Source organism: Gobio gobio (assembly GCF_949357685.1).
Source record: "Gobio gobio genome assembly, chromosome: 5".
In the NCBI taxonomy this organism is placed as follows: domain Eukaryota; kingdom Metazoa; phylum Chordata; class Actinopteri; order Cypriniformes; family Gobionidae; genus Gobio; species Gobio gobio.
The window spans coordinates 46,324,182-46,337,105 of NC_137101.1; the positions used below are offsets into that span (position 1 = coordinate 46,324,182).

The 12,924-nt window shown below is 38.3% G+C and overlaps 1 protein-coding gene across 1 annotated transcript; it reads right to left on the minus strand.

The window, feature by feature from the left end:
• Positions 1-1,549: 1,549 nt before the first annotated feature.
• On the minus strand, positions 1,550-11,758 carry LOC307126237 (uncharacterized protein). Its single transcript, XM_079816670.1, has 2 exons — positions 11,631-11,758; positions 1,550-3,268 (listed from the first exon to the last, which is right to left on the minus strand). Exon 2 carries the CDS (start codon positions 3,261-3,263, stop codon positions 1,824-1,826), a length of 1,440 nt encoding a protein of 479 aa, XP_079672796.1. The 5' UTR covers positions 3,264-3,268; positions 11,631-11,758; the 3' UTR covers positions 1,550-1,823.
• Between the last annotated feature and the right edge of the window lie 1,166 nt (positions 11,759-12,924).

The window sequence follows — 12,924 nt, forward strand, 5'->3', positions numbered from 1 at the left end:
AGCATTTTGTGTCTGCCCTGGGACATGGAGACGGCAGTTCTCTCTCCCCGCAACTTTTTGTTACCCTCCTTTCCTGCGCCTAGACTAGGAAGGAGGAGGATCGTAACACTTGCCCACACCACCACACCTGTCCCTAACTTTACCCTTAAACTTACCCTGGACCCACACAACCAGTCATAAGGACACATTTTTTTAAAATTGAGATTTATACATAATCTGAAAGCTGAATAAATAAGCTTTCCATTGGTGTATGGTTTGATAGGATATTGAAAATGTGGAATTTGAGGGTGCAAAAATTGAGAATCTCCTTTTTAAAGTTGTCAATGCAAGTCCTTAGCTATGCATATTACTAATAATACATTTTTGATATACTTACAGTGGGAAACTTACAAAATATCTTCATGAAACATTAATATCCTAATGATTTTTGGCATAAAAGAAAAATGGATAATTTTGACCCATACAATGTATTGTTGGCTATTGCCAGAAATATACCCGTGAGACTTGCGACACTGGTTTTGTGCTCCAGGGTCACATTTCAGTTAATTAGTTCAACACTAATACTAGAATCTCTCACTCTATGCCAGAACGTGTAGCCAAACGTTTGCCAATGCCAACTCATCACGTTCACATGCGCTTTTGCAAGTCATCTTAAAGGTCCCATGGCATGGCATTTTTCTATTATTTTATAGTGTTTTCTGAGGTGTACTTATATTATTAGTATGATTTGCCATTTAGGACTAAAAAAAATATATTAAAAAAATGTTTTATACTGATTTTTTTGCATCCAAATAGGAAAAATTAGAAAATACCAGGATGTAAACCGTGTATCGCCATTCAACCAAAAAACACAGATATGATTTTTTGGTTATATCGCCCAGCCCTATAAAGCATTTTTATTTACCATTGTGTATGAAATGTGATATATAAATAAACCTGCCTTGCATATTTAACTTTACCACCATAGCCTACTAAAGTGCTGACTTTGTACTTTTGACTGAATGGTTTGCTTTATTTCTTATTGGAGAGCTTCCTATACCTTTTACTTATACTTTTATAATGGCCATTATTGATTATTAAAACTGACGTTTAACAAAAAAGAGAGTTGTGTTTGTCATATTTCATTTTATTACAGTACATATTCACATATTGCCTGAATCACATATTTATAGGTTGAAAGTTATATTTCATTTTGTTTTAAATATGCATGCAGTGAAGATAATCAATGTACGCTTTGCCTGGACCACATTTGTGTGGCTATTTATGTTTAAGATTCTTAAAAAAAAAAATTATATATATATATATATATATATATATATCTCGTTGCTTTATGATATTAATATTGAACCACTGTACTCACATGGACTGATTTAAATTGTGTTTAGTACATTAATGGATCTTGAGAGTGTACATTTCTGTGCTCCCTATGGAGGCCTCACTGAGCCTTCAGATTTCAACAAAAATATCTTCATTTGTGTTCCTAAGATGAACGGAGGTCTTACGGGTGTGGAACAGCATGAGGGTGAGGAATAAATGACATTTCATTTTTGGGTGAACTAACCCTGGCCAGCCATTTGCGGATATAACAGCTTCAACTCTTCTGGGAAGGCTTTCCACAAGGTTTAGGAGTGTGTTTATGGATTTTATTTTATTTGATCATTCTTCTAGCAGCGCATTTATGAGATCAGGCACTGATGTTGGAAGAGAAGGCCTGGCTCGCTGTCTCTGCTCTAATTCATCCCAAAGGTGTTCTATCGGGTTGAGGTCAGGACTCTGTGCAGGCCAGTCAAGTTCCTCCACACCAAACTCAATCATCCATGTCTTTATGGATCTTGCTTTGTTTTGTAAGCCTTCTCTCCTGTGTGAATTCTCATGTGGCCTTTAAGAAGCCCTTTTTGAGTGAAGCTCTTTCCACACTGTTGGCAGGTGTGATGCTTCTCTCCAGTGTGAATTCTCAAGTGTTCCTTAAGGTTTCCTTTTTGAGTGAAGCTCTTTCCACACTGTTGGCAGGTGTGATGCTTCTCTCCAGTATGAATTCTCATGTGTTCCTTAAGGGTTCCTTTATAAGTGAAACCCTTTCCACACTGTTGGCAGGTGTGATGCTTCTCTCCAGTGTGAATTCTCATGTGTTCCTTAAGGGTTCTTTTATGAGTGAAACTCTTTCCACACTGTTGGCAGGTGTAAGGCTTCTCTCCAGTGTGAATTCTCATGTGTTCCTTAAGGGTTCCTTTATAAGTGAAACCCTTTCCACACTGTTGGCAGGTGTAAGGCTTCTCTCCAGTGTGAATTCTCATGTGTTCCTTAAGGGTTCTTTTATGAGTGAAACTCTTTCCACACTGTTGGCAGGTGTAAGGCTTCTCTCCAGTGTGAATTCTCATGTGTTCCTTAAGGGTTCCTTTATAAGTGAAACTCTTTCCACACTGTTGGCAGGTGTAAGGCTTCTCTCCAGTGTGAATTCTCACGTGTTTCTCAAGGGTTCCTTTATGAGTGAAACTCTTTCCACACTGTTGGCAGGTGTAAGGCTTCTCTCCAGTGTGAATTTTAATGTGTTCCTCAAGGGTTCCTTTATCAGTGAAACTCTTTCCACACTGTTGGCAGGTGTAAGGCTTCTCTCCAGTGTGAATTTTAATGTGTTCCTCAAGGGTTCCTTTATCAGTGAAACTCTTTCCACACTGTTGGCAGGTGTAAGGCTTCTCTCCAGTGTGAATTCTCATGTGTTCCTTAAGGGTTCTTTTATAAGTGAAACTCTTTCCACACTGTTGGCAGGTGTAAGGCTTCTCTCCAGTGTGAATTCTCATGTGTTCCTTAAGGGTTCCTTTATGAGTGAAACTCTTTCCACACTGTTGGCAGCTGTAAGGCTTCTCTCCAGTGTGAACTCTCATGTGGCCTTTAAGGCTTTTTTTTTGAGTGAAATTCGTTCCACATTGTTGACAGGTGTAAGGCTTCTCTCCAGTGTGAACTCTCATGTGGCCTTTAAGGCTTTCTTTTTGAGTGAAATTCTTTCCACATTGTTGACAGGTGTAAGGCTTCTCTCCAGTGTGAATTCTCATGTGGACTGTAAGGTTTTGTTTATTTCTGAAACTCTTTCCACACTGTGGGCAGGTTAAATGACTTTTAGTTCCTGTCTTTTGAGCTCTTTTTTGTGAGGAAGTCTTTTTAGCCTGTGTCGATCTTTCTCCAGTCATGAAATCATGGTGTTTATCATAATGGCCTTTCTCTTCTTCCTTTTCATTGAGTTCATGACTTGCCTCTTTCAATGCCATGAGATCTAAGGCAGAAACAGACATAAAACAATTTAGACATTTAAAGCATCAATAGTAGGGTATAGGGTAGTATGATATATAACCCATCCTAGTTGGTGCATTTACGTTCCCTAGCGCGCACTATACTAGAAGAGCAGCATGTAACCAAGTAGCTCCCTTTTTAGGTACTAAATCGTAATCGGAGTCTGACAAGAGGTCAGCCCTCTTGACAACTGACAAAACATTGACAACTTAAAGCTGTTATTGATGTTTGTAGCACAATATTTGACCGGAAGGGTAACATTGACGGTTATTTTCGTCAGTTAAAGCTTGTTAGATCTAGCATTCTGCTTCCTTTGAATCAGACACAGAGATACAGTAGTGCGTAAGATTACATTTATTTGATTGAATGGATTATAGCATTTTTTTTATTAATTATCGATAGATAGAGAGAGAGAGAGAGATACGTACCAGTGTGACTGCATCTGTTCAGCGTCTCTCTTAATGAAGATGTGTTTATTACTTAAAAATAGCGATGTAACCCCATCGTTGTTGAGAAATATAATGAAGTGATCCAGTAACTTAGCTATTTTATTGCTAAAAGTCGTGGGGCGGCGTTGATAAGTTTCTGTGCTCCTGAATGTGCAACGCGATCTCCGCTCTCTGTATGCGAGTGACGTGTGTATGAGTGTGCACTTCAAAAGCCCTGTTAACATGCACACTTTTATGTCATTCCGATTAAAATCATTCTGATTGAACGATTCTGTGGATAGTTTACATGAGTCGTTATCTAAACCGATCTGGTGTTGCTGTAAGAAACACCTCAGAAAATAATTTTTTCTGCCAGTCGCAGTTGAAGTAGAAAGTGCCTGGGACAAACGCTTACAGATGAGATTACTCCAACATTATCTTCATAACTTGTTACGAAATAAAAAGTTTAACACTTAAAAGTTTAACAAAAAGTATATCGTCATAAATATCGTTATCGCAAATATTCTTGAAATACCGTGATATCATTTTGAAGCTATGTCGCACAAGCAAACCATGCCACCTCTACATACGGTCCAGGGCACGTTATGGAGTGATCACACTAGTCAAATGAACCAGACATGAACCAGTCTAAAGGGACACTTCAGATCGTATTTTTGTTTTATTTTTTAAATTTAAAAATTATTTAATCAAAAATCTATATTACCCAGGAGAAGTGATTAACTCCTGCCTTTTCCTCCTTTTCCTGCCATTTTCTATCATTAATGACACAATGCTTTCCCACCATTTTCGTTTGATCAGTTCTGAAAAGGTTTATCCCACCCCTCTCAAGCCGATTGCGGTTTCATTCTGTTTGGGCATTTTTATTCCGATTGAGGTGTTTATCTTTCCCGCAATCATCAAACATTATTCAGCAAAGCTGTTTAACGTTACTGAATGAAATGTTGAGCCCATGAAGAGGTAAAAGAAATATGTATGGTATAAGAAGTATAAAATGCAAGTTTTCAGCAACATTCACCATGGATTTAATAACACAACGATAACTGTAACCATGGTATTGTGGCGGAAATAGTCAAATGTTTTTACATTGTTCATTTCAGGGTTCCTAGATTTAAATTCAAGCACTTTTTAAGTGCTTGACACTTTTCCAGCACTTTAAACCTCTAAATATTATTCATTTTAAATGTTTTAATGTGTTTACCAAAACATTATTTGTTAACCACACCAGTGGTTACCTCTCAGGTGGGTTGTTCAGGGTGTCGTGGAGGAGTGAGGTGTCTAAGTTGCAACATCTAGATACTGGGGTGCCTCAGGGCTCAGTGCTTGGACCACTTCTCTTCTACATCTACATGTCATCCTTAGGAGCTCTCATTCAGAAACATGTTTTTTCCTATCACTGCTATGCTGATGATACTCAACTCTACCTCTCATTGCAATCAGATGATCCAACGGTAGCTGCTCGCATCTCAGCCTGCCTGACAGACATTTCTTGCTGAATCAACTCAACCTTGCAAAGACAGAACTGCTTATGGTCTCGACCAACCCGAAACTAGGTTCATCAAGCATAATGAATAGCCATGAACCTTGGAGTTGTGATTGTTGATCTGTTGAACTTCACTGACCCCAATGCTAGAACTGCCAGGTCCATCAGATTTGCCTTTTACAACGTTAGGAGGATCAGGCTCTTCCTGTCGGAGCATGCACAACTCCTTGTACCAGTCCTTGTTCTATCCAGACTGGACAATTGTAATACTCTCTTGGCAGGATTTCCAGCATCACTGTCAAAATTCTGCAACTGATCCAGTATGCTGCAGAAAGAGTGGTCTTTACCAAACCAAAGAGTGAGCGTCACACCTCTCATAAAATTGTGCTGATTGCCAATAGACGTTAGCATGAAATACAAGGCACTGATGTTTGCCCACAGAACAATCCCTGGCTCTGCACCCCTATACCAAACTCATTACTTCAGACTTACGTGTCCTTCAGAAGCTTGCAGTGAACAATGCCTTATGGTGCCATTCCAAAGAGACACAAAATCATTTTCACCAACCTTTACCGTGACCGTTCCCTGCTGGTAGAATGACCTTCTCAACCCAGCTGCTGATTCTTTAGCCATTTTAAAGACACTTCTGCAACATTTGTCCCATTAATATTAACACTTACTATTCCATATGTATATTTTAAAAAACTTGCTACATGTACTATCCTAACTGGGACTGATCACAGCACTTGTATATTGTTACCCTATTGTTGGTTAATTACTTCTATTGCTCTCCTCATTTGTAAGTCGGATAACTTCGGATAACATGATCTGCTAAATTATTAAATGTAAATTTAAGATTTAAGAACAAAAAAACATTACATTACCACTATAGCTAGTAGATGGCAGCAGAGCAGGACTTATTACTGCAAGGGTCTCCAAACACGGTCCTGGAGGGCCGCTGTCCTGCAGAGTTTAGCTCCAACCCCAAATAAACACACCTGAACCAGCTAATCAGTGTCTCACAAGGCCCTAGTAAGACACTAATTAGCTGGTTCAGGTGTGTTTATTTGGGGATGGAGCTAAACTCTGCAGGACAGTTTGGAGACCCCTGTATTACTGGGTCTTTCCTGGTTCAAAAATGGGTCTTCAGACAGACATGGTCATCCACACACAGAGTAATCTGTGAGCCCAGTTCTGACAGTAAAGTTTGAGATTTTTGCTTATCTTATTTTGATATCTCATATTATGTATAATCTCTTACCTTGGTATGCGTTTCAATTGTTCGTCATTGTTTACACATGGTTGCTCATTCTATTCTTTCTTCCAGACTGTGACAGTTATAGGCTGTGTGATTATCAGACAAAGATATTACCTGACACTCTTACCGTCATCCTCCCACTGTCTAGCTTCCGGCGGACTGCATTCTGCATTTCCATCGTAAATTGAATACAGAAGGAAGTCCGGCAGATATTTTACTTTATAACGTGTTAAATATAGATATTTTTCTAAAACAAACCCATCGTTTCACTTCAGAATGCATTTATTAACCCCCGGAGCCGTATGGATTACTTTTATAATGGATGGATGCACTTCTTTGGGTCAAATTTTGGGCTGTCATTTACTGCCACTATAATGCTTGGATTAGCCAGGACATTTTTTAAAGGGGTCATGAGTTGAGAAATAAACTTTCCCCAAAGCTTTTGATTTATAAAAGGTCATGGTAATATAAGAATATCCTGTAAGTTTCAGAGCTGAAAACTTCCTTGTTAGTCAAAGAAAAGCTTTAATTGGCAGCCGGCTCAGCAAACAAGAGATCTGGGAATGTTCTTCCCTGTGACGTCAGAGATTAGTGAAACGCCACGCCTTATTCTGTAGCCCCACCCACCAATTTGTGCATGACATGTAATAGATGAATAACATAGGCCTACGTGGAGCTAAACCGGATCGAACTTCCAAGCAATAAACATGCCGCATACGATTAATTGGGATATCAATATTAGGAATGCATGGTTGAACTTAATTTTTATTGATGATCCAGCTCACGTGGGTTAGACAATGCGCGTTTGTTTGCTTCATTTCACTGTGGATTCGTTTGTAAAAAAAAAAAAAGACTGGATTTGCAGACAGAATAAGATTCCCAACAGGAATGATGCAACACAATTATGTGAGTAAAACTGTTTGAAAAAGATTGTTTGATATCTACTAATTATGTGTCTAACTAGCATAACTGTGGTGGAAATTTTTAATCGTAGAAGAAAGCTTATTATCATTTAATCATAATGCATGAGAGTTTATTGTTCACATTTATCCATATATCAAAGGATCATGCATATGCTGCTGCTATGCTTGACTGTTAAAAACCACGAAGGAGCAAAGTGACCAGCTCATAACCTTAGAGGTCACGTCCACCTAAATGTGGGTCTCATGACCCTAGGGGTCATGGTACATCTAATTTTGAGGGTCCAAGTGTTTGCATGAAAGACATATGGGGTTATTTGAGGATGTGTGGAAAATTACAGAAAGAGGCTGACCTTGGGAAGGGTTACAGGGGAAATCCAATTGTTTAGTCCGGCAGACATCGCTCTGCAGAAATTCAGGATGGCTATATGGCCGTTGCCTCTTCTTTTGCAAAAGAATAAACCATTTTATTACATTTACTAAGATTTGTCTCTTCATATCAGAGGTTGATTAAAAAATTGCCGCAACATAACTGTCACAGGCTTGAGTATCCTTTGTATTTGAGGTGTTGTTGGTTCATTGTCCTGAGATTCGGGATCAGACTAGAACATGTATGGGCCAAGGCTCGCAAAAAGCCTGATGTTCAAAATGTATTCCCGTCCTGCCCGATGGGCTATCTTACATTGTTAACCTTTCATTTCTTAATGTGCGCACTCTCTTGACTTATTATTTGATGGAAGTTTGATGGAAATTAAATTGCGGAAGTATGTTGATTTGTCTGCAGTAACGTTTTCGTACTTGTGTGTGCATTAGTGATGCGGATTGCGATTATATTCACCGATCGGACGGGCTAAGTCAGGGTTCCCCAAAATACGGCCCGCGGGCCGAATACGGCCCGCCCCCACATTTGGACCGGCCCTCTGAACCAGAGTCCTGCACGGGCGGGTACCCGACGGGTGATCCGAGAATATTGCTGAAATGGGTGAAAAAAACATCCTAACTGTGTCGGATACGGGTGCGGGTTGGACAAGGGACAAACACGGGTCTAAACACGGGTTTAGACGAATATATATATAAAAATATATGCATGTATATTGTAGATGTGTTCCTAAAAAAAGTATGCATATTTTAGGAACACATCTACAAAAATATGCCTTGCCTGTATTTCAAGTTGATAAAATAATTTCAAATCCATATTAGTTTATTTGTGGCCGTGTGGCGCGCCGTGTGCCCTCCTAGGAGATTCACAACCGCGCGCGATCTGCCTGCACTGCAGTCGTCGAGATGGATCCTGAGGAGTTGAAGAAAAGATAGCCGCAAATGTGGAACTTCATCGCTGAGGAAGCACGCAGATAACTGTGGTAACAAACCAAGCACACGCAGTTCTAGCGAACAGTATTTTTCAAAAGGGGACAGAACGGAAGGTGCCTCGTAGAGATGATAAGGACACATAACCATGTTTGACAGCTCTGAAGTTGTCATTGTGTTAATGGCCGTGTAATAACTTCTGTATGCTGGCAATAAACATTATGTTATGTTATGCTAAACATTAGATTTTTAGTTTGATGAATAGATTTAAAATCATAAAATCTCCACAATAATACTGGTAGTCACTCCGGCCCATGTAATTTGACCGACCCGGCCCCCCATTAAAGAAAGGAAAAATGATGTGGCCCTTACAGAAAAAAGTTTGGGGACCCCTGGGCTAAGTAATAAAAAATAACATCCCAATTAATCGCGGGTGGATGAGAGATAAATCATTGTGTTTATTTGATAGACACATTGCGAGCCCTGTGGGCGAATTACTCCGGTTGCCGTTTTTCCACACATTTTCAAAACAATTCCCCACATGTAGTGACGGGGGAGTCGAAGCTCATTATAATATGCAAAACTGTTATCCAATCATATTTTTTACTTCCAGGTCTTCAGTGCAGCACCCCATAAAAAATAAAATAAAATAAAAAACGTTTCAGGAGCTAGGCTCAAAACCAGGGAAGACCAATAGCCTATTACTTATTCATTATGTTTTTGAATTTAAAAACCACACGAACGTCATAAGTTGACCTCGGACAACAATATACTAAAATAAAAAAGCCAGTTCATGACCCCTTTAATATAAATACGAATGTATGGCTTGAGGGTGATTTTTTAATGAACTATCCCATTAAAGGGTTAGTTCACCCAAAAATGAAAATGCTGTCATTAATTACTCACCCTCATGTCGTTCGACACCCGTTAGACCTCCGTTCATCTTCGGAACACAAATGAAGATATTTTTGTTGAAAGCTGATGGCTGAGAATGGCCTCAGCAAGCCCTCCATAGGGATTCAGTACATTTACACGCACAAGACCCATAAAAGGCACTAAAAACGTCATTACAAAGTCCATCTCACTATAGTGGCTCTACAATAATTTTACAAAGCGCCGACAATAGTTTTTGTACGCAAAAAAAAAATCTAAATAACGACTTTATTCAACACGAACTTTGGCCTCTGCCGTGAACTCACGAACTCACTGTGACGCTGCTTTGAAACAATCGGCATTGTAAAAATCGCTACATAAATAAAGTTGACTTGACAACAATATCTTTAAAACTTTAAAGAACCTCGGTTTTAAAGGGTGAAATTGAAATATTACTGAGTTAGAACTCTATTCTTATTTAAATTAATGAGTACTCTATTTAGATCATCACAGGTAAAAGCACACTGCAAAAAATGCTTTTCTTTTCTACAGTCCAAATCAGGGCTGCACGATAATGGTTAAACTGATAATCACGATTATTTTGCTCAAAATCCTAATCACGATTATTCTATCAAAACGGGTAATGTAGTTATGGCCATTTTGCATGTTCTCTACAAACCTACACTTCACCCAAAAGGCCTGTAGGTGACACACCGACTTCATTTCACCAAATATGATAATCTCATTAGATGGTAAATCAATACAAAATCAATACAATATTTTTACTGCAACAGTTCGTTTGCAGCTGAGACCAAACACAGATTCAGATTGCCCTGCAAATTCGTAAAGCAAAGAACGATGCTCTTTGAATAAAAAAAATTTCCCTGGCTGTCGCCGTTTTCCTCCCATAGAAAACCGTTATAAATAAAAAACTTAACATCACTTAATGTAGCCCACTAAGTGATATTAAAAGATCGAATTCTGCACAAACCAATGGTTCTGTATAGTATGCTTTATCAGTATAATGTTTACTAAGTTTGGTCTTTTAATGTCACTGTGTACATTAAGCCGCATTAAGCGTTTTCATTATGGGAGGAAAATGCTTAATTAAACGTGTTGTGTTCATATTCAGGGCTCATCTGCTTTTCTGTACATAGTATGCCTTATTAGCATGGTGTTCACTAAGTTTGGTTTGTTAATAACACGGTCTTAGTTAATTAAGCCACGTTAAGATTTTTCACATTTTCATTTTCACACACACACAGCCCCTCCCCTCCATGCACAGCACCGTCTCCATGAGAACGAGTGTTCGACGTTGAAAGCAAGTTAGCTAAAGGTTGGCATCTCGTGAACAGCTTTACACAATCACACATTAAAAAGTGGTACAAAAATATTTTTAATTCAGAATGTAATTTTGTCAGTGTGTTAATGTCGACCCGAGAAGCGATTGCTACTTTAGAAAGTTAACTAGTCGCAAGTTTGAGGTAAAATGCACTTGGGTTGTCGATGCTGTGATTCAAATATTAAATAATGTTATGTCATGTGTTTACACTTACTCTGAATGTTTGCTGCTTCAATCCAGATGAGTAGGCTATTGTATAGGGTACATTTAATATAGGGTGTGAAAATTGTACAGCTGTGGTATTTGTATAGCTTTAGCTCAATTTAGGTTTAAGTTTAGCTGCTGTATAATTTGGGTTTACCTGGTCTAAATGGCTCTAGGCCATTTCAGGAGCGACTCGCAGAACAGGATAGCGGATTCAGTCAATTAAAAGCACTTGTCATTCCTGAAACTTTGCGGTATATGTGGACGTTGGTCCTCTTAAGAAACAAGACAAAACTTTTCTTCAAATTGTGAATGTAGTTTAGACTACAGAAAGCGAGCAGTGCAGCCGTTATAGTGCGATCGACATAAAATCCCTCTATAAACCAAAGAATCTAACAGCACAAAAAATGATTAACATTGAGTATAAGCTTTGCTTGTTATGAGAGGATCTGTGAGCGTGTAGACTTGAAAATATCAAATGAGTGAGTTGAGCTTTGAGAATGAAACCAACCTGAGTGTTCCTCAGTTTCTTCATGTTTCACTCTCTATGTTTCTTCAATCTTCACGTCTTCTCTCTCCTCTTTCTCTGTGTGTTCCTCAGTTTCTTCATTTTTCACTCTCAATGTTTCTTCAATCTTCACGTCTTCTCTCTCCTCTTTCTCTGTGTGTTCCTCAGTTTCTTCATTTTTCACTCTCAATGTTTCTTCAATCTTCACGTCTTCACTCTCCTCTTTCTTTCTTTGTTCCTCAGTTTCTTCATGTTTCAAACTGAATACATTTTCAATCCTCAAGTCTTCACTCTCCTCTTTCTCTGTTTGTTCCTCAGTTTCTTCATGTATCAAACTGAATACATTTTCAATCTTCACGTCTTCACTCTCCTCTTTAATAAACACCATCTTGATTAATGATCTCAGTCGCTTCACCAGGAGTTTTTCTGTGTTTGTCCTGTTTAAGATGAGAATAATTATCAGAAAGAAAAATAAATCCACATTGTGTGCATCGAGTGCATCTCAGTCAGCTTTATTTCAGTATCAACAGTCTCAGTAACACTCAAAACTAGCACTACAAACTAATAAAAGAAAACAAATTACACAGACACTATATATTTATTATTTAATGATTGTAGAAATCAAGATAGAAATAATAAAGCGCTTTGAATCACTGAATCATTTTCCAAAGCAATTGATTCAATAGTTTCATAAAGCTCAGTTTCTCTCATCACTCGCCAGAGACTGAACTCGTGTTTATATGATGAACTGATAAAGAGAGAAATGAGAAGCTGCTGCTTCTGTTACTCGTGAGTTTATTCTGTTACTTTACTCACACAACGTTAATAAATGTTAGATAAAGCAATGCAATGTTACATTTAATAATAAATCAATCAATCTGCGTTGCCTGTAAAACTTTGAAGATTGTTTCTATTGTTTTAAACGCTTAAAAACACAAACCTTTCTCTAGCCGAAACACATGCAGGAGCGCGGCGCGGACTTATGACGTCACACCACCACACCAAAATAAAAGTCCCGTTCACTGCTACAGTCTACATTCACAGAAGTGCACACATACAAATAATACAAGAGATGACAGAAATTCAGAGTTGAATGCATTGGTGTAATACATATTTAAATACATGTTGTTCGATGATCTGCTGAAAATATTAGGAACCTAAAGACTGACAGACTTTGTCTAAAAGTTAAAACTGTTTTGTTTAGGGGAATAAATTATTTGTATAATATATAAGTACATATAAAGTTCATTTGAGTTTAAAAATACCTGAAAATAACCTAATTATGATTGATGATTTT

Bases quoted from the DNA above. Each gene is read 5' to 3' on its own strand.
- LOC307126237 (XM_079816670.1), bottom strand. From the start codon at position 3,263: ATGGCATTGAAAGAGGCAAGTCATGAACTCAATGAAAAGGAAGAAGAG.